The sequence below is a fragment of the Nyctereutes procyonoides genome, unplaced genomic scaffold (assembly GCF_905146905.1).
Source record: "Nyctereutes procyonoides isolate TBG_1078 unplaced genomic scaffold, NYPRO_anot_genome, whole genome shotgun sequence".
NCBI lineage: Eukaryota > Metazoa > Chordata > Mammalia > Carnivora > Canidae > Nyctereutes > Nyctereutes procyonoides.
In genome coordinates, this window is record NW_026575131.1 from 40,662,998 (window position 1) to 40,681,567 (window position 18,570).

An 18,570-nucleotide genomic window follows, 5' to 3' on the forward strand; every position below is an offset into this window, starting at 1 on the left:
TCTAGAACCCAGAGCTGGATGACCCAGGTCATTCTACTTTGTGATCAGTTTGAGAGAAACTGCTGCACCATGCGGAACCCTGACAGGCTCATTCCGGGTATTTATAGGTGCAGCACACTGGGCCCGGAGAATACCAGAATTTGGCTCTGGGTGTCCTGGGCACACGAGAGAACCCAAGCTCTGGAAGTGATCTGGTCCCAATAGACCTTGTGTAACCAAGCCAGGGATTTTGATCTTTGCTCTGGAGACATTTTCAGGGAGGTATCTTGGGAGTTACTGGGAAGAGAAGTGACTTGGTCAGCCTGAGATTTAGCATGGGGACTCTCAGGCTGGATTTCTGTGGCACCCCAGTAAGCTGTGCTATAGCAGAGCAGAGATCACAGCTGTAGGCAGAGCTGGAGCGAGCTGCAGAGGATACAAGCCGATAACAGCCCCAGCAGAGCTGGGGTACCCCAAAGAGGGGTAGTTTAGAAGAAGATGACCTTCCTAGCTTTGGCCATACTTTTGGTGAGAGATTGCCTGGGCTTAGAAATCAATCCCATCTTCCAGGAACTCAAATTTAAGGTCAAGATTTGGTATTCTCCAGGCCCAGTGTGCTGCGAGAGGCCTCAGAGGGTCACACACCTGCTCATAGCCTAATGGGGGCTCCAGTCTCCTACTCCTCCCCATCTGTTTGAACCTGCCCAATAGCCTCTCCCAGCACCCTTTGAGTGACCCCCACACCGCAGACAGCCTTTTCTCTTAGGGGCACATCATGGTTCTGATACCCTCTTAGCAGGATGTCCAGTCACCCCTAAAGGCTGGACTGCCACATGTGCATAGGACCATTCTATATGTGGCAGCTCTAACCTCTACTGTACAAGAAGAGGTGAGGGTCTTGTGGGCAGGGACTGCCTCTAGGGAGATTGTGTCTGCTGTTCTCACCTATCAGCTTTAAGGGGTGGGGGTCTTGGGATGCGGCTAAGAGGACCATGACCTTGGAAAAAGTTCTGGGCCCCATGCGTCACAGCACTGTATCCTACGATAGAGAGAAGGATCACTGATAAAAGATCATTCTGTAGCTCCAGCCATCTGGGCAATAGTAAAACGGAACACGGATGGTCTTCATTGCCTCCAGCCCTGGCCATACTGGAGACCCCCAGCCTGGAAGGCCCAGGGAAGATGAAGAAGTGCTGTCCCCATCTCTCCCCACTCAGCCTGCTGATCCCCAGGAGTGGCCTGGGGCCAGGCATGTTGGAAAGGACTTGGTGGCAGTGGTGAGTGTAGACATACTTTCTGGGCTTCTCAGGATTATCTAGGACTAGCAGGAAAACAAATAAACAAAAACCAGGGCCTGCTGTTCCTGGGAACATCTCTGCCTTGATGTCACTCTCTATGATGCACACACAAAGACTCACTTCCTCAGTACAGCACTCTGTGACCTGGAGATGTATTAAAGGCAACTGTCTACAGTCACAAAAGCCAGTTGAGGGAAATGGGAGGGGAGTCAAGCTGGTTAAGGGGAGAGCAGTGGGGCAAGGGTAGTTATGAAGGTGGCAGCCACAGGTGGACCCTAAGAGCAGTGAGGGAAGGAGGGAGGCTGGTGGTGACCTCTGGGTCTGGTGGGGATGATGGGAAGAAGGGGGTCTTCAAGAACAATAGGGTGAAGGAGGAGACTGCCACACCAGAATGAGGACAAATAGGGGGACTTGGAGCAGGACAGGGCCACCAATGAGGATGTAGGCAGGAAAGAGTGGATTCCTGAGAGATGAGCTGTCACTGTGGGTGGTCCCACCCTGCACATATGGACAACCCCCCCTTCCCTGCAGGCACAGCTGGATGGCATCTGCCTGGGACTGGTTCAGGGCATGGTAGGGGGTACAGAGTACTGGGATAGACACGTATGCATATGCATGACACAGATTCTCTCCTGGCTTCTCCTTCCCAAGGTGGGGTGGGGTGGGGTGGGTATTTTCCAGTGGTGCCTTGGTTTCCCAGGGAAGAGCCCAGAGCCCATCATTTGCTGGGGGGTGCTCCAGCTGTCAAGGGGATTGGGGTGGGGCACAGGAGATCCAACAGACAGGCATGGCTGAATCACAGGAGTGGCCGGCGGGACTCATGGCCTGAAGGCTTGTCTGGGCACCCCCATAGGGTGGGGGGTGAGTCATCTCCAGCTGCAGCCTCCCCCCACCAGCATCCCGCTGTCTCCTCCATCCCCAGGAACCTATCTGAATTCCAACCTCCAGCTGTCACGTCACTAGTCCCTTTGACCTTAAAGCACACAAAACTTCTGACCCCGGAGAAGGTTGGAGTGGTCTTCCCGACAAGAACCTTCTGGGGGGCGTCCTGGAAGCCACAGGAGGTGGGGGGCTTTACCCTCAAATGGAGTCAAATCATCTTCCCCGGGCTGGGGTGGTGGGGGCGGTGGCCTTTGGGACGCGGGGTGGGGGGCGGGCCGCCCGGGACCCCGCCCGCAGCTCCGCCCCCCGGATCAGGGACTTTTCTCCGCTGTGGCGGCGGGACGGCGGCAACGGCTGGCGGCGGGAGCCGGTGGACGGGCAGGCAAGACCGGGACTGGGGGTCGGGGTGGGCTGGGCTCGGACCCGCCACAGCTGCGGGGGCCTGGCTGACTGTCTCCCCCACCCAGGATGAGGCTGCCGCTCCTGGTGGCCGCGCTCTGCGCCGGGATCCTGGCAGGGGCGCTCCGAGTGCGGGCCCAGCAGAGGGAGAGAGGTGGGCACTGCCGAGAAGGACTCCATCCCGGGCGCTGCGCCCTGTCACCTGTGGCCTTCATCTGGCCCCCCTACCCACCTCCACGACCCTGCCCGCATCCCTCCTCAGACTCCCCAAACCCTGAGCCACCCCTGCTGGGTCTCCCAGACTGCATCCTATCCTACTGGGTCTCAAACTCTGCTCCCCAAATGCGGCTGGGTCACCTACTCTTTGTCACTCCACTTGGCCCCCTGAGGCCAACCTCAGTCCCAGATCCACATCCGTGCGCTTCCTTCTCTGCACACACCAATCCTCCTGGAGACTCTGCTCTGGGCCCCTCTGTCCCTCCCTTCCCAGGTTCCCAGGCCCCAGCCAGCCTGGGCCGGTTTGCTTCCCGATGAGGCCTACTGCATCCTCCCCAGCCCCTAGTGTCAGGGGACCACAGCACGAGGAAGGGTGGGTGGGCTCCAAGAAGAGAGTGTGATGGCTCCTCCCTGCCCTAGTGACCTGCACACGCCTTTATGCTGCTGACATCGTGTTCCTACTTGACGGCTCTTCATCCATTGGCCGTGGCAACTTCCGTGAAGTGCGAGGTTTCCTGGAGGGATTGGTGTGGCCCTTCTCTGGGGCGGCCAGTGCACAGGGTGTGCGCTTCGCTGCTGTGCAGTACAGTGATGATCCACGGTGAGTGGGGGCCCCTGGAGGTGGGGACTCGGAGATCTCACCAGGATTCTTCCCCCACAGGAGCAGAGAGCTCAGAACCCCTAGGCCAGGCTTTGGAGAACCCCAAGACCCCTCTCCCCTCAGCCAGGACCTCCTCTGGAGACAGAGGCAGGGATCTCTGAGGTAGAGTACTCACACCTGAGACACTCTCAGGCTAGTGTCCTGCCAACAACAGGGCTGAGTTTTCTGATCTAGAGATGGGGAACCCAGGGGCCTCAGATGCCCCTGCCTCTTGGACTCTCCATGTTGCAGCCTCCCGATGCCTTCGGCCTCTCCTCTCCCACAGGGCCTCCCTGTCTGGCCAAGATCCACCTCCCTACAACTGGACCCTTCCTCCCACAATTCCCTAATTAAGCAAACATCCTGCTCCCCAACACAGGGAGCCCCAAGGGCTCCAGCCACAAGCCGGACACAGAGGGTACCCGAGGAGTTTGTTAACGGCTTCAGAGGTGGAGAACAGGAGTCACAGCAGCAAGAGGACCCTCAAAGGGACATGATATTCACAGACCTCACCCCAGGGTGAGGCCAGGGCCAGAAAAGGTCCTGGCCCCTAGCCTGTTGCCACCTTCCCTCCCCTGTGCAGGACAGAGTTTGGCTTCGATGCACTTGGCTCAGGGGGTGATGTGATCCGAGCCATTCGTGAGCTCAGCTACAAGGGTGGCAATACGCGCACAGGGGCTGCAATTCTGCATGTGGCCGACCATGTCTTCCTGCCTCAGCTGGCCCGCCCAGGGGTCCCCAAGGTGATCTCTCACTCTACCACGCCCCCTACATTAGCCATCTGAGGCACACTGATGTATTGCCCTGCCCTGCCCCTGCCCCAGGTCTGCATCCTCATCACAGATGGGAAGTCCCAGGACCTGGTGGACACAGCTGCCCAGCGGCTCAAGGGGCAGGGCGTCAAGCTGTTTGCTGTGGGTGAGTACCCTGCTGAGGTGACAAGTGGGCTGCGGAAGGGCCTGTCGGAGGGCATGTGAGCTGCCAAGCTCTGACTGGGCCTGACCTCAGGAATCAAGAATGCCGACCCCGAGGAGCTGAAGCGAGTCGCCTCACAGCCCACCAGTGATTTCTTCTTCTTCGTCAACGACTTCAGTATCCTGAGGACACTGCTGCCCCTTGTTTCCCGGAGAGTGTGTACCACAGCTGGTGGCGTGCCTGTGACCCTGCCTGGTGAGCTCCTGCCCACACCTGTGCCCTGACCTGGACCTCTGACCCCACCTCAACCTGGCAGTGCTGACATCAATCCCAGGCGCTCCTGACACCGGGCGGGGGTACCACCCTCTGGTCCTGCCCTGGCAGTGCTGACCCTATCCCATGTGTTCCTGACCCTAGACCCCAGTTCTACTTTACTTCTGACCCCTGATCCTCTTGCCTGATTGCCTGACTCCCCCCCTTTCCCAGCTGATGACTTGACCTCTGGTCCACGAGACCTGGTGCTGTCTGAAGCAGGCAGTCAGTCCTTGAGAGTACAGTGGACAGCGGCCAGTGGCCCAGTGACCGGCTACAAGGTCCAGTACAATCCTCTGACAGGGCTGGGACAGCCACTGCCAAGCGAGCGGCAGGAGGTAAGGATGTCAGGGGTGGTGTGTGGAGGGCTTGGGATTTAGCTGGGCAAGGTAAAGTGACCTCTGACCCTGGGCAGGTGAGCGTCCCAGCAGGTGAGACCAGCACACAGCTGCAGGGTCTCCGGCCACTGACTGAGTACCAAGTGACTGTAGTAGCCCTCTACGCCAATAGCATCGGGGAGGCTGTGAGCGGGACAGCTCGGACCAGTGAGTGATTCTGCTAACCTCTCACCCCATCACCTAACCATCCCCTAACCCCTCCCCACTCCTGACTGTGCTAACCCCTGCTGCACCTTCTCCCAGCTGCCCTGGAGGAGCCGGAACTGACCATCCAGAATACCACAACCCACAGCCTCCTGGTGGCTTGGCGGAGTGTACCAGGTGCCACTGGCTACCGTGTGACATGGCGGGTCCTCAGTGGTGAGTGAGGAGTGTAGACTGAGGGCCTTCCCTGTACCTCAGACACGATTGTAGGGTTCTGAGTCTGCAAGACACACCAACCACCCCCCTTCCGCACCCCCGTGCAGGCGGTGTCACACAGCAGCAGGAGCTGGGCCCTGGGCAGGGGTCAGTGTTGCTACGTGACCTGGAGCCTGGCACAGACTACGAGGTGACTGTGAGCAGCCTGCTTGGCCGGAGCATCGGGTCTGCTTCCTCCCTGACTGCCCGCACTGGTGAGAAGGCTGGGTGCTTTCTTCAGGCTGGGTGGGCAGGCAGGCAGTGTACAGTGGCTACTGACGTCCCGTGTGCCCTGGGCAGACGCTTCTGTTGAACAGACCCTGCGCCCGGTCATCCTGGGCCCCACATCCATTCTCGTTTCCTGGAACTTGGTGCCTGAGGCCCGTGGCTACCGGCTGGAATGGCGGCGTGAGAGTGGTCAGTGCAGGGGAGAGAGGTGGGCAGGCAGGATTGGACTTGGCTTCAGCTGGCCTGACCCTGCCATCTTGCAGGCTTGGGGGTGCCACAGAAGGTGGTGCTGCCCTCTGACGTGACCCGCTACCAGCTGGATGGGCTGCAACCGGGCACTGAGTACCGCCTCACGCTCTACACCCTGCTGGAGGGCCGCGAGGTGGCCACACCTGCAACTGTGGTCCCCACTGGTGAGGGCTCTGTGGGCCTGGCCAAGTGACAGGGGAAGGGACGGGGGCCCTGGGACAGCCTTTCATGCTGTGCTCCCCCACAGGGCCAGAGCTGCCCGTGGGCCCTGTGACAGACCTGCAGGCAACCGAGCTGCCTGGGCAGCGAGTGCGAGTGTCCTGGAGCCCAGTTCCCGGGGCCACTGAGTACCGCATCACTGTGCGCAGCACCCAGGGTGAGATAGACACAGCCACACCCATACACACATTAAAGATCCAGCTCTTGGGGTTTGACCACACCTTCACCCCATCTCTTTCCATTCCTGGGTTTCTACAGCCCCCTTCTGTCTCCTTGTCCATCTATCCCCCAGGGAGGCAATGAGCCCAGGTCTGCCACAGAGGCTGCCTGCTTACTTCTGGCCCTGCCTCAGCCCATCTTCTCACCTGGGTCTGTCTGCACTCACTGCCCCCCCCCCATCCCTGTCTGCACAAGGCAAGCTCAGTCCCTGCCCTTTGGTTACCCTATCTGGAACCACTGCCCACGCTCATCTCTCACCCCCTGTCCCCACCTGGGACTTGCCCCTGTCACCCACATCACTGTCTATCAATGACCTGTCAATTCACATTATGGTCCACTGACTTCTCTCATCCTACATTCCATGTCCCTGTCCACTGACCCCTGTCCTCCTGTGTCTCCATTCATCCCTGGTCCATTATCCTGTGTCATTGTCCATCACTGACCGCTGTTATCCCATATCCCTATGTCTCACTGCCAACCTACCCTGCCTTTCTTCTTAGGGGTTGAAAGGACCCTGGTGCTTCCTGGAAGTCAGACAGCCTTTGACTTGGATGATGTCCGGGCCGGACTAAGCTACACTGTGCGGGTGTCTGCTCGAGCGGGTACCCGCGAGGGTGGCGCTAGCATCCTCACTGTCCGCCGGGGTGAGCACTGCAGGAGGGCTGTGGGTGGGGGGAGAGCTGACTGTCTCACTCCAGTCCTGGTCTTGACCCCTGACGTCTATCTTTAACCCTTAGAACTGGAAGTCCCACTTGCCATCCCAGGGCTACGAGTGGTGGCCTCAGATGCAACACGGGTGAGGGTGGCCTGGGGACCTGTTCCTGGAGCCAGTGGATTTCGGATTAGCTGGAGGACAGACGGTGGTCAGTGTGGGCTGTGTGTGGGAGGGCTCTAGGGAGGAACAATTAGGATATGGGGCATTGAGGGGGCAGGCAAGAGCCATGTCAACACTTCTCTCTGACACTAGGTCCGGAGTCCAGCCAGACATTGCCCCCAGAATCCACAGCCACAGATATCCTGGGGCTAAGGCCTGGAACCTCCTACCAGGTGGCTGTGTCAGCACTGCGAGGGAGAGAGGAGAGTCCCCCTGTGGTCATCGTGGCTCAAACCGGTCAGGGTCTGACCCAGCTCCTTGGCTGGCTTTCTCCAGTGGCCCTTTAGACCCCTATGCCTTCCCTCTCAGACTCTCACTTTGCCCCACAACAGTCTCCCTCTTCAGATTCCCACGCCTTCTCCCTCAGAGTCCTGCTTTCTCCTTTGGCCTCCTTTGCCTCCTCTTAAGCCCCTACCTTCTTCAGATTCCTCTGCCTCTCCTCAAAGATCCCACTTTCCTCTCTTTGCCCTCAGATTTCCACCACCTCATCTCTCAGGTTCCAACTGCCTTTTCTGCTCCACCTGACTCTCCTCTTAGACTTATGCTTACACTTTTCTCTGTCAGACTCCCTTACTGCCTCCTCATACCTCCATCAGAACCCTATTATCTTCTCTATCAGACCCTCTTTTCTCTCAGATTCCTGTCACCTGCCTCACTCAGATTCCCACTATCTCCTCTGTCAGAACACCCCTTCTTCCCCCATCTGACCCTTTCACTACCCTCCCCATCAGATCCCTGTCTCCTTTTAGACTTCTATAGTCTTCTATTAGATGGTCCTCCAATCCTTCCCCATCAGACCCTCTACTGCCTCCTCCATTAGACTCTCCATTGCCTCTCCCTGCAGACCCACTGGGCCCAGTGAGGACTGTCCATGTGACGCAGACCAGCAGCTCATCTGTCACCATCGCCTGGAACAGGGTTCCTGGTGCCACAGGATACAGGGTTTCCTGGCATTCAGGACATGGTGGGGACCAGGGGTTTTGGAGGAGACTAGAAGGCCATGGGGGGCAGGTCTGGGTAGAATGCAAACTAGGGGCTTATTAGGGGTCCAGGTGGGGCTTTGGGGGGGCAGAGTCTGCCTAGCCCTGAAGCTGCCTCCATTCCCATTGCCAGGCCCAGAGAAATCCCAGTTGGTTTCTGGAGAGGCCACAGTGGCTGAGCTGGATGGGCTAGAGCCAGATACTGAGTACAGGGTGCATGTGCGGGCCCATGTAGCTGGTGTGGATGGGACCCCCGCCTCTGTGGTTGTGAGGACAGGTGAGTGGACCCTGGCCAGCTGGCAACCACATCTCATTGGCTACCCCCACCCCACTGTGTATTCCTGGCTGCTTCAGTTGCCTGCTCCATCACTGCTCAGTGACTTCTCCCCCTTGACTAAGTGTCTCCCCTCAGCAACCTCCTGGCTGCTCCACACTGTCCACTCTGGGGTACTGACCTCCTCCCTCTCAGAGGTTGACTGACATGTGCATACCAACCTCACACTGACCTTCAGGCCTCCCTGCGTTGACCATGTTTGTTCTGCCACCCTGTTCTCTGCCAGCCATCCAGTGGCCCCTGACCCCTCACCCTGCCTCTGCCCCCAGACCCTGCGCCCGTGGGCAGTGTGTCGAAGCTGCAGATCCTCAATGCTTCCAGTGACGTTCTGCGGGTCACCTGGGTGGGGGTCCCTGGAGCCACAGCCTACAGACTGGCCTGGGGCCGCAGCGAGGGTATGGTTTCCTGACACGGCCCTGGTCCCTCCTGGCTGGGATTGACCTCTCACCCTGACTGGTAAGCCGCCCCCACCCCGACCGTTGCCCCATGTTTGCCTGCCCAGGTGGCCCCACGAGACAGCAGATGCTCCCGGGAAACACAGACTCCGCAGAAATACGGGGCCTGGAAGGAGGAGTCAGCTACTCTGTGCGAGTGACTGCACTTGTCGGGGACCGTGAGGGCGCCCCGGTCTCCATCGTCGTCACCACGCGTAGGCGGAGCTCGGGCGGGGGCGAGCCTTGGATTGGCGTCCTGGACGGTTTGGGGGCGGGGTTCGTGCTCGGCGGGGTACGAGGGGGAAGGAAGGATGGAGCCTGGGATCGGCAGAGGGGCCAGGGGCGGTGCGCGTTGGTCTGGGATTGGCTCAGGAGCCGGGCGCCGGAGCCTCCCTGAGTCCCGCGCTTCCTCTGTAGCGCCTGAGGCTCCGCCAGCCCTGGAGACTCTTCGCGTAGTGCAGCGAGGGGAGCACTCGCTGAGGCTGCGCTGGCGGCCGGTGCCAGGGGCGCGGGGCTTCCGTCTGCGGTGGCGACCCGAGGGTGAGAGGTGGCCTCCGGCGGGGGGCGGGGTCAGGGACCGGGGGCGGGGGGCGGACGAGGTGGGCGAGGTCAGTGAGTGGGCAGGGTCTGTCAGTGGAAGGGGGTGTCAGCCGGACCCGCGACAGTCTGCGGGATCCGTCAACCAGATGGGTGGGATCGATAAGGGTCAGTCGTGCAGGGTCAGCGAGAATGAGGACAATCAATTAGGAGGGTGGATCTGGTCAGCAGGGTCAGTCAGTGAGGTGGGCGCGTTGGTTAATGCTGGTCTGGAGCATCTTTCCACGTTCCCTGGGTCCCCACTCTCACACCTGCCCCAGGTGGCCAGGAGCAGTCCCGGGTCCTGGGGCCTGATCTCAGCAGCTATGAACTGGATGGGCTAGAACCAGCAACCCTATACCGCATGTGGCTGAGCGTTTTGGGGCCAGCTGGAGAAGGGCCCCCCATGGAAGTGACTGCATACACCGGTGAGCCTAGACAGTCCATTCTTTCCCCCACTGATGACCCACCCTGGTTTCCTGCACCCCATGACCCTTAGTGACTCCTCCTGTAGCCCTCCTACCACTCTTGCTCCTGGGGTGACCCCAGCACGATCTCCCATGACACTTCTTTCACTAAGATGAATCTGCCCCAGAACCTCCTCAAATGGTCTCTCCCCCCTGGGTTCTCTGCTCGTAGACTCTGACCTCTGGTCTTTGATTCCTTCTTCAGAGTCACCCCGTGTCCCAAGTACTGAACTGCGTGTGGTGGACACTTCAATTGACTCAGTGACTCTGGCTTGGACCCCAGTGTCTGGAGTATCCAGCTACATCCTGTCCTGGCGGCCACTTGGACGCCCTGGCCAAGGTGAAGGGGAGGCCAGGATTGGGGTGAGCTGGCAATTGGGGTTCCAATGGAACGCCTCCTGTTTAACCAGGTTTTATCCTCTGCAGACATCCCTGGGGCCTCACAGACACTTCCAGGGATCTCGAGCTCCCAGCAGGTGACAGGGCTAGAGCCTGGCATCTCTTATACCTTCTCTCTGACACCCATCCGGGAGGGTGTACGGGGTCCTGAGGCCTCTGTCACACAGAAACCAGGTATGATGGGCACAGTGGGAGAGGGTAGCTAGATGGTCCAGCTGCTTCAGTAACTCAGCCCCCTTCCTGCAGTGTGTCCCCGTGGCCTGATGGATGTGGTGTTCCTGCTGCACACCACTCAGGACAATGCTCATCGTGCAGAGGCTGTAAAGCGAGCCCTGGAGCGTCTGGTGTCTGCACTTGGGCCTCTTGGGCCACAGGCAGTCCAGGTTTGGTTCCAGAGGCAGTCAGACCCCTTCCTATCCCAGCCCTTCACCATCCCAGGCTTCACAGCAGCTACCATGTTCCTACTCTACCATTGGTCCAGGCTGTCTCCCAGCCCTCTCCAGGCTCCAGATCTCCTCATCTGCTGGTTGGCTTCCTATCCTACCATCACTGCTGACTCCCTAGTGTTCAGGTTTAGTCCCATACTGGGTTTAGTCTCCTACAGGCTCTGTCATCCTTGCTTTGCCATCCTCCCCACCCCAGGTTGGCCTCCTATCCTACAGTCATCGGCCCTCCCCACTGTTCCCGCTGAATAGCTCCTACAATCCTGACATCATCCTGCAGAAGATCCACAGCATCCCCTATGTGGACCCAAGTGGGAACAACCTGGGTAAGGAACTGCACTGGATATGGACTCTTAGGGCTTCCTTGTGGGGAGCTGGTTCCCCTGGGTTCTGACATGTTCTTTCTCCCAGGCACTGCAGTGGTTACTGCTCACAGACACCTATTAGCACCGGATGCTCCTGGGCGCCGCCAGCACATACCAGGGATAATGGTTTTGCTAGTAGATGAGCCCTTGAGAGGTGACATCTTCAACCCTATCCGTGAGGCCCAGGCTGCTGGTGAGGAGTAGAAATGGGGCCTGGGAATCGGGCTGGCCCCAGCAGGGTTGTCACGCAGGCTGCTGGATCCCTCCTTAGGGCTCAAAGTGATGATATTGGGCCAGGCCGGAGCTGACCCAGAACAGTTGCGTCGCTTGGTGCCAGGCATGGATCCTGTCCAGACTTTCTTTGCTGTGGATGATGGTTCTAGCTTGGACCGGGCAGTCAGTGGCTTGGCAACATCCCTGTGTCAGATAGGCTCCGCCATTCAGGTTTGCAAGTTACCTCTGTGGGGAGGGGTAACTGGCAGGGGAGAGGGGGTCTGGGGACTCTTGCTAGAAGAGCCTGGCCTCAAGGAGACCTTATGTTCACAGCCACAGCCAGAGCCATGCACAGTGCATTGTCCAAAGGTAAATGTTCAGGGTGGAGAGGGTGGGTGAGGGCCACACCTGGGGCTAGCCACTCAGATCCTCGTTTGACCTATCTTTCCCCAGGGCCAGAAAGGGGAACCTGGAGAGACGGTGAGTGGCCCTAGCTGGAGGCAGAGAATGGTTGGAGGTCAGTGGGGTCGGGGGAGGTTGATGGCACAGGGCTCACTGATCACCCTTCCTAGGGCCTGAAAGGACAAGCAGGGCCTCCTGGCCCCCCCGGCCTCCCGGTGAGTGCCTCCCCATGCCTGTCCTCTGATCCCTGACTGGCGTACTGCCTCCTTACCTGCTCTCTCCTCTCAGGGCAGAATTGGTGTTCCTGGCCCCCAGGGGCCCCCTGGTGGTACCGTTGCAAAGGGTGAGAGGGTGAGTAGAAACCACTAAAGTTCCCCTAAGACACTCCTCCAAGTGTCCTTAGGATTTTTAAAAGACAGAAGGAAAGAACAGGTGTAGAACCATGGGGTATTCCTAGAAGCCTAAGTGGACATTATAACCACACCAGAGACTTTGGGGGAAGGGCCTAAAGTAGAGCAGCCTGGGGAGTTTTGAGATTCCCCTAGAGAACCTGGGTGTAAGTTCTAAATCCCAGAGGCAGGGAAGGCCCTCCGCCTCATTGCTGCCCTTGTGCCTGGGATGAGGCCCTGTTTAGCTCGGAGAGGCTGTTTCTCTGCCCCACTGCTCTGCCCCAGCAATACTCAGGGTCTGTAGGGTGGGAGTTCAGGTAAAGAACAGTCTGGGCTCCTCCAGCAAACCAGGGGCATTGGAGGGAGGTCCCTTCCCTGCCCTGACCTCTTTGCTTCCTTAGGGCTTCCCTGGGGCAGATGGGCCTCCAGGCAGCCCTGGCCGCCCTGGGACTCCTGGAACCCCTGGCTCCAAGGTAAGCAAGTCTTGCCCTTGCAGGTCACATGGTAGGGCTCTTGGCTAGAGTAGGCAGGTGGGTGGTCTGACTGTTCTGACTGCTTCCATTTACAGGGCTCCCCAGGGTGGCCTGGTCCTCGTGGAGAAACAGTAAGCTGCTTTCCCTTCTTTGCCCATCTAGTGTCTCCCCAGAGTTCTTTCTGCAGGCTGGGGATCTGTGGTGGTGGGGCCAGTGTTGGTATACTTGAGCCCAAGCATCACCCTTTGTTCTATTTTGTCCTCAGGGAGAACGAGGACCTCGAGGCCCGAAGGGGGAGCCGGTAGGTGAAGGGGAAAGGGAGGCAGCCTGGATGTCCTGGGAGAAGCAGGCTGGACACTGTGGAGGGCATGATAAGGAATATTGGGGGCACGTTTCAGGGCCTCTCTCACCTCAAGGCTCCCATACCCTGAATCCTGCCCACTGCTTCCTGTCCCACAGGGAGAGCCTGGACGAGTCATTGGAGGCGGTGGCCCAGGGCTTCCTGGGCAGAAAGGGGACCCTGGACTTCCAGTAAGTTCCAGGACATGTGGGGACAAGTAATGTGTGGTGGGGGACCTAGCAGGAGGCAGGGTAGGAGTAGGGAGTCTGTGGGGTTGTACTTTATAGTCTGTCTCTTCCATCAGGGCCTCCCTGGATCCCGTGGCCCATTGGGGGACCCAGGACCCCGTGGTCCCCCAGGACTCCCTGGAACAGCTGTGAAGGTGACAACATGACCCCTATATGGTCTCATGACCTCCATGTGATCCAGTGACCTGGTGACCCCATCTGAACCCACACAACTCCTACTGGTCACTCTGACCCCATGTGAACCCTTAACCCCCTCCGCCCATGACTCCTCAGTTCCTCCATATCCTTTGTAATCTAGTTGGTCCCCATGATCTTCATTTTTTCCCCATATGTTGGGGAGTGGAGGTGTAGCCCAGGGTCATGGAGTCATGATCTGTCTTTCAGGGTGATAAAGGTGATCCTGGGGAGCGGGTAAGTGAGGGGCAAGGCTTTCTAGGGGTGGCTTGGAGTCTGATTCCCCTTGGCCATCTCTCCTGACCTGCTGTTCTCTCTCAGGGCCCCCCAGGACCAGGTGATGGCAGCACTGCTCCAGGGGAGCCTGGGCTGCCGGTGAGGGAGGCTTGAAACTTTGCCGGGGAACTTGGGAGCCGTGCTCAGGGTTGTGGATGCTGGGGCCAGGGCTCTGCTGGGGCAGTGGGTGGGTGCTGGGCCTCACAGTTTGGGGCTCACGTTTTTACCCACTTTTCCCTAGGGTCTTCCTGGAAGCCCTGGACCCCAAGGCCCAGTTGGCCCCTCGGGAGAGAAAGGAGAAAAGGTAGGAAGCCTGACCCCTTTGTGTCCCAGGTCTGGGGCAGGGGTGGGGTAGGTGGGGACCAGGTCTCCGACTCATCTGTTTCTCCTTCAGGGTGACTGTGAGGATGGAGCCCCAGGCCTCCCAGGACAACCTGGTAGCCCGGGTGAGCGGGTGAGTGTAGGGGCAAGGGTTCTGAGGGGTGGCCCTAGCTCTCTCAGCCTCCCACCCTCTACACTGTCCTTATGCCCAAACCCAAATCTCTGAACCCCTTCTAGGGCCTACGAGGACTTTCTGGAGACATTGGCCCCAAAGTAAGTGCCATTTGGGGGAGTCAGGAGTGGAGTGTGATACAACTGGACCACTATAGGGTTGGGGAAGGTGGGAAGATCAGGAGATGAGGGCTCACCAAGTCAGAAGTTGTGGTTTCAGGGGCAGGATGGCCAGAGGTTGAGACACCTTTTCCGGGGCCTGACAGTCAAGGTACCTCTCCTGTCTGTTTCCCCTTAGGGTGATAGAGGACCCAAAGGGGCTGTGGGTGAGACTGGAGAGAAGGTAAGTACAGCCTAGGGGTCTCTCAGGGCCCCAGAGGGCCTGGACCCAGACTCCTCTCTGACCCATCCTGTTCCATCAGGGTGAACGTGGATCCCCTGGCCCAGTGGGACCCCAGGTGAGCCCCGTGACCCCAATGCTAGTGCCCCTATCTGGTTCTGACTTCTCGGCCTTGACTCCTCCTGCCCCTCCACCTCTCTTCATGTAACTCCTGCTGACACAGGCTCTAACCCTCACTCCCTGGAACCCCCTTGAAACTTCCTGACCTTGCTGAACTGACCTTGACTTCCTCTGACCTGGTCTCTGTCATCCCGCTGGGTTCAACCCCTGCTACCTGAATCCTGACCTCCTGTGCCCTCTCTTCAGCACCCTCACCACCTTGAGCCCCTGTTTGCCATGATCTCCCTTGCCTCCATGCCTCCATCCCTGGACCAGCATCTCTGCTCTTCTTCCCCAGGGGCTGCCTGGAGTGGCTGGACGTCCTGGAGCCGAGGGGCCCGAAGTGAGTCTGTGACTGTGATAGGATCTGGAGAGGGGATTTTATGTGTTTCTCCACTCTGGCTTCACACTTTTTCCACATGCAGGGGCCACCGGGACCTGTTGGCCGCCGAGGAGAGAAGGTGGGCCATTGCCTGGGGGCCTGCCGCCTCCCCTGTACTAGGGATTGGGGCAGGAGGGACACCAGGACCTTGGGTTCCTAGGTGGGTCTCTGACCCATCCCTGCCTCTGTCCTTTTTCCACAGGGGGAACCTGGTCGGCCCGGGGACCCTGCAGTGGTAAGCAGAGGGAGGATGGGGCTCTGAACACAGCGCAGCTCCTTGCACACTGGCCTGCCCCTAGCCCAGTGTTCCAGGCTGGGACCCTGTGACCTGGGGGCCCTGGACAGACTAAGATCTCTGTGACTCTCCTTATGCTACAACACATCTCCTGACTCCTGGCTGTCACCTGTGACCCCATGACCATCGCACAGGTCATAAGCTCTGTGTAACCCCTGCCTGGCTCCCAGAGGCAACTCTGTGACCTCTGGAGGGAGACTGAGCTCTGTGACTTCCAGTTCTATATTACCCTATCCCCAACCAGTCCCATAGTACTGTGGTCCCCAGGTGGGGCCAAGTGTGTCTGTCCTGTTTGTTTCCAGGGACCTGATGGGGCCGGGGCAAAAGGAGAGAAGGTAATTCTGGCAAGAATGAAAGGAGGCTGACACAAGGTTGAGGTCAAGGTCATAGGGCCTGCCTGGAGGCCTCTGAGGGGCAGGAGGGTCGTGGCATGATTGCTAGTCGGGGAAGTGGTGGGGGCTGGTCATGGAACCCAGGGCTGACGGCCAATGGTCTTTGTCACCTCCAGGGAGATGTGGGGCCCACTGGGCCCAGAGGAGCTGTGGGAGTCAAAGGGGAGAGGGTGAGTAAAGAGCCTCTAGAGGGGTAGGGCAGGTGAGAGTTGCGTTCCCTGACTTCTGATCCTTCCACCACAGGGTCCACCTGGCTTGGTTCTTCCTGGAGACCCTGGCCCCAAGGGAGACCCTGGAGACCGGGTGAATAAATATGGGGTTGGGTAGGGTGAAAGAAGGAGATGTGGTGGTACCTGGGAGCCCCAACTAAGTCCTGTACCCCCTTCCATGCCTTGCAGGGTCCCATTGGCCTCTCCGGTAGAGCAGGACCCCCAGTAAGTACCTGTGACCTCAGGTAACCTCCAGGTTTCTGGGGTTACCAGCCCTCAAGGGTTGGCTGCTACCTGTGTCCTTTGTCACCTCATTTCTGTCTCCCCCACAGGGTGACTCAGGGCCTCCTGGAGAGAAGGGAGACCCTGGGCGGCCTGGCTCCCCAGGACCTATCGGACCCCGAGGACGAGACGTAAGAAGGCTGGATTTTAGGGTCCTGGGGGGGAGGGGACTGGGGTGTTGTCAGCCTCATGGGGGATCTGGGGACTAGGGCTGACTCTCCTGTCTCACAGGGTGAAGTTGGAGAGAAAGGTGACGAGGGCCCCCCGGTGAGACTCTTTCCCACTGTGGTTTCTGACCTTCTTCCCTCAAACTGTGATCCCGTTGGGCTGTGGGCTTCACCAGGTCATCCAGTCCATTCCCCTGCCTGCTGTCCTGCTGGCGCCCAGGCCCTTCTCTGCCCTACTCCCAGAGTCAGTTTGAGTCCAATTCAGCTGCTCAGTGTGACTTTCTCTCCATCTCCAGGGTGACCCAGGTTTGCCTGGAAAAGCTGGCGAGCGTGGCCTTCGGGTGAGGCTGGCAGGGCAAAGTAGGGGATGCTGGAGAGTCTGGAGGGAGGCATGGTGTGAAGGGCAACTCTGGCATGATATTTAGGGCGATGAGGAACCTGTGGAAGTATGGGGGGGTCCTGAGAAACTGCAAAATGCGAGGAGGGTCTGTCTCAAGCTAGCTGCTCTTCCCAGGGTGCGCCTGGAGCTCGGGGCCCAGTGGGTGAGAAGGGAGACCAAGGAGATCCTGGAGAGGATGGACGAAACGTGAGTCCTGACCCCTGACCTCTGCCCCCAACTCCAGCCATCCAGTTCCCAGTCCCTGCTCCTGTCACCACAACCCTGCAGTGCTAAATCCTCACAATCCCCTGTGATCCCTTATCACAACCCCCAAAGGCCACCAGGATCCCCACAAGTCCTTAGTTTGCTTCCCAAACTCCTGGAAATGGCTGCCTATCTTGAGTGACCCTGACCCCCTGACTTTCTGCAGGGCAGCCCTGGACCATCTGGACCCAAGGGTGACCGTGGGGAGCCAGTGAGTTGTGACAGTGTTCTGGGCTCTGGAGGGATGGAGATTTCCCGTGTTTGGTCTGGTCAGTGTCTGCATACGGGGCCTGGAGGTCAAGGTGGGGAGCACCGAAGGCCACCTTTAGGCCTTCTGGGCATTGGCATGGGAGTGCTTCAGGGAGTCTGGGAGCAGAGTTGAGCCTGGGGAAAACCTAAAGCATGCCCTGGGACCTCAGGGCTCCTGTTGACCATGATCATTTCCTTTCCTAGGGTCCCCCTGGACTCCCTGGACGGCTGGTAAGGGTTGAGCTGATCTAGTCCTGTGTCATCTCCCTTGTTGGCCTCTGTTGGTGCAACATGGCATCCCTTCATCCCTACCACTGGCTCCTATTTCCCCCATGGCTTCCTGGGGGGAGCTTCCCTGATCCCATAGCCTCTCACTGGCCCCACTTCTCCATGTTGAGCCATTCACTGGCCATTCCCCCCATAGGTGGACTCAGGACTTGGAGCTGGAGAGAAGGTATGAGGGTCTGTGGGTGGAGTGGGGCTCTGAGCACAAGCGGCATCCCAGTGCCTCCATGACAGGCATGCCTGTGGCCCTGGGGCTGTTCCTTCAACAAGCTTGTCTCTGTCACAGGGAGAGCCTGGGGACCGTGGACAGGAGGGTCCTCGAGGACCCAAGGGTGACCCAGGCCCCCCTGGAGCTTCTGGGGAGAGGGTGAGTGTGGTTGGCCCCCCAAGGAGGTGTGGGTCTGAGGAGGCCTGGTCTGATTTCTTCCTTCCCCTGTTCTCAGGGTGTCGGTGGACTTCGGGGGCCCCCAGGGCCTCAGGTGAGTGATGCTCTTTGGCCCAGCAGCCTCAGAGCCCCTCATACCCTCACCTCTCATCTGACCTTGTTCCCTCCAGGGGGACCCAGGTGTCCGAGGCCCAACAGGAGAGAAGGTGAGAGAGCAGGGAGGTTTTCTAGCCATGAGCCAGGCTTTTAGGCCTACCTTATCCTCTGAGGCCTCTTACCTCTCTGTTTTCCTCAGGGTGACCGAGGTCCACCTGGCCTGGATGGCCGTAGTGGGCTAGATGGGAAACCAGGAGCCCCTGGCCCCCCTGGACCGCATGTGAGTTGTGATGACCACTGCCTGGGCACACCCTTCCCTTCCGTCCTCACATGACCCCAGCCTCACCTTGGTCTTCTTGGTCTTGATGAGCTCTGGAGCCAGATGGGATGTTTGTGTCTCCTCCTAGAATCTGCTGGGGTGGGGGTGGGAGGTTGGGGGGAGAGTTTGTGCCTT

The 18,570-nt window shown here is 59.0% G+C and overlaps 1 protein-coding gene across 1 annotated transcript in view; it reads left to right on the forward strand.

The window, feature by feature from the left end:
- Window positions 1–2,484: 2,484 nt before the first annotated feature.
- Window positions 2,485–18,570, forward strand: part of COL7A1 (collagen type VII alpha 1 chain) — a 30,894-nt gene continuing 14,808 nt past the window's right edge. Inside the window, exons 1-62 of the mRNA XM_055343602.1 lie at window positions 2,485–2,541; window positions 2,627–2,712; window positions 3,195–3,375; window positions 3,998–4,157; window positions 4,239–4,332; window positions 4,423–4,584; window positions 4,816–4,979; window positions 5,057–5,186; window positions 5,283–5,399; window positions 5,507–5,653; window positions 5,739–5,855; window positions 5,930–6,079; window positions 6,163–6,291; window positions 6,854–6,997; window positions 7,091–7,216; window positions 7,321–7,464; window positions 8,072–8,191; window positions 8,341–8,484; window positions 8,811–8,936; window positions 9,044–9,190; window positions 9,393–9,515; window positions 9,833–9,979; window positions 10,224–10,358; window positions 10,445–10,591; window positions 10,664–10,800; window positions 11,060–11,186; window positions 11,272–11,418; window positions 11,497–11,669; window positions 11,772–11,807; window positions 11,892–11,918; window positions 12,011–12,055; window positions 12,129–12,191; window positions 12,631–12,702; window positions 12,798–12,833; window positions 12,968–13,003; window positions 13,162–13,233; window positions 13,347–13,424; window positions 13,675–13,701; window positions 13,786–13,839; window positions 13,982–14,044; window positions 14,135–14,194; window positions 14,299–14,334; window positions 14,531–14,575; window positions 14,655–14,690; window positions 15,030–15,074; window positions 15,157–15,192; window positions 15,316–15,348; window positions 15,711–15,743; window positions 15,917–15,970; window positions 16,044–16,103; window positions 16,199–16,234; window positions 16,342–16,422; window positions 16,523–16,558; window positions 16,755–16,799; window positions 16,973–17,044; window positions 17,268–17,312; window positions 17,555–17,581; window positions 17,775–17,804; window positions 17,922–18,002; window positions 18,079–18,114; window positions 18,191–18,226; window positions 18,316–18,396. Coding sequence (XP_055199577.1) covers window positions 2,628–2,712; window positions 3,195–3,375; window positions 3,998–4,157; window positions 4,239–4,332; window positions 4,423–4,584; window positions 4,816–4,979; window positions 5,057–5,186; window positions 5,283–5,399; window positions 5,507–5,653; window positions 5,739–5,855; window positions 5,930–6,079; window positions 6,163–6,291; window positions 6,854–6,997; window positions 7,091–7,216; window positions 7,321–7,464; window positions 8,072–8,191; window positions 8,341–8,484; window positions 8,811–8,936; window positions 9,044–9,190; window positions 9,393–9,515; window positions 9,833–9,979; window positions 10,224–10,358; window positions 10,445–10,591; window positions 10,664–10,800; window positions 11,060–11,186; window positions 11,272–11,418; window positions 11,497–11,669; window positions 11,772–11,807; window positions 11,892–11,918; window positions 12,011–12,055; window positions 12,129–12,191; window positions 12,631–12,702; window positions 12,798–12,833; window positions 12,968–13,003; window positions 13,162–13,233; window positions 13,347–13,424; window positions 13,675–13,701; window positions 13,786–13,839; window positions 13,982–14,044; window positions 14,135–14,194; window positions 14,299–14,334; window positions 14,531–14,575; window positions 14,655–14,690; window positions 15,030–15,074; window positions 15,157–15,192; window positions 15,316–15,348; window positions 15,711–15,743; window positions 15,917–15,970; window positions 16,044–16,103; window positions 16,199–16,234; window positions 16,342–16,422; window positions 16,523–16,558; window positions 16,755–16,799; window positions 16,973–17,044; window positions 17,268–17,312; window positions 17,555–17,581; window positions 17,775–17,804; window positions 17,922–18,002; window positions 18,079–18,114; window positions 18,191–18,226; window positions 18,316–18,396 — 5,376 coding nt within the window. The 5' untranslated portion in view covers window positions 2,485–2,541; window position 2,627. The remainder of the gene's footprint in view (window positions 2,542–2,626; window positions 2,713–3,194; window positions 3,376–3,997; window positions 4,158–4,238; window positions 4,333–4,422; window positions 4,585–4,815; window positions 4,980–5,056; window positions 5,187–5,282; window positions 5,400–5,506; window positions 5,654–5,738; window positions 5,856–5,929; window positions 6,080–6,162; window positions 6,292–6,853; window positions 6,998–7,090; window positions 7,217–7,320; window positions 7,465–8,071; window positions 8,192–8,340; window positions 8,485–8,810; window positions 8,937–9,043; window positions 9,191–9,392; window positions 9,516–9,832; window positions 9,980–10,223; window positions 10,359–10,444; window positions 10,592–10,663; window positions 10,801–11,059; window positions 11,187–11,271; window positions 11,419–11,496; window positions 11,670–11,771; window positions 11,808–11,891; window positions 11,919–12,010; window positions 12,056–12,128; window positions 12,192–12,630; window positions 12,703–12,797; window positions 12,834–12,967; window positions 13,004–13,161; window positions 13,234–13,346; window positions 13,425–13,674; window positions 13,702–13,785; window positions 13,840–13,981; window positions 14,045–14,134; window positions 14,195–14,298; window positions 14,335–14,530; window positions 14,576–14,654; window positions 14,691–15,029; window positions 15,075–15,156; window positions 15,193–15,315; window positions 15,349–15,710; window positions 15,744–15,916; window positions 15,971–16,043; window positions 16,104–16,198; window positions 16,235–16,341; window positions 16,423–16,522; window positions 16,559–16,754; window positions 16,800–16,972; window positions 17,045–17,267; window positions 17,313–17,554; window positions 17,582–17,774; window positions 17,805–17,921; window positions 18,003–18,078; window positions 18,115–18,190; window positions 18,227–18,315; window positions 18,397–18,570) is intronic.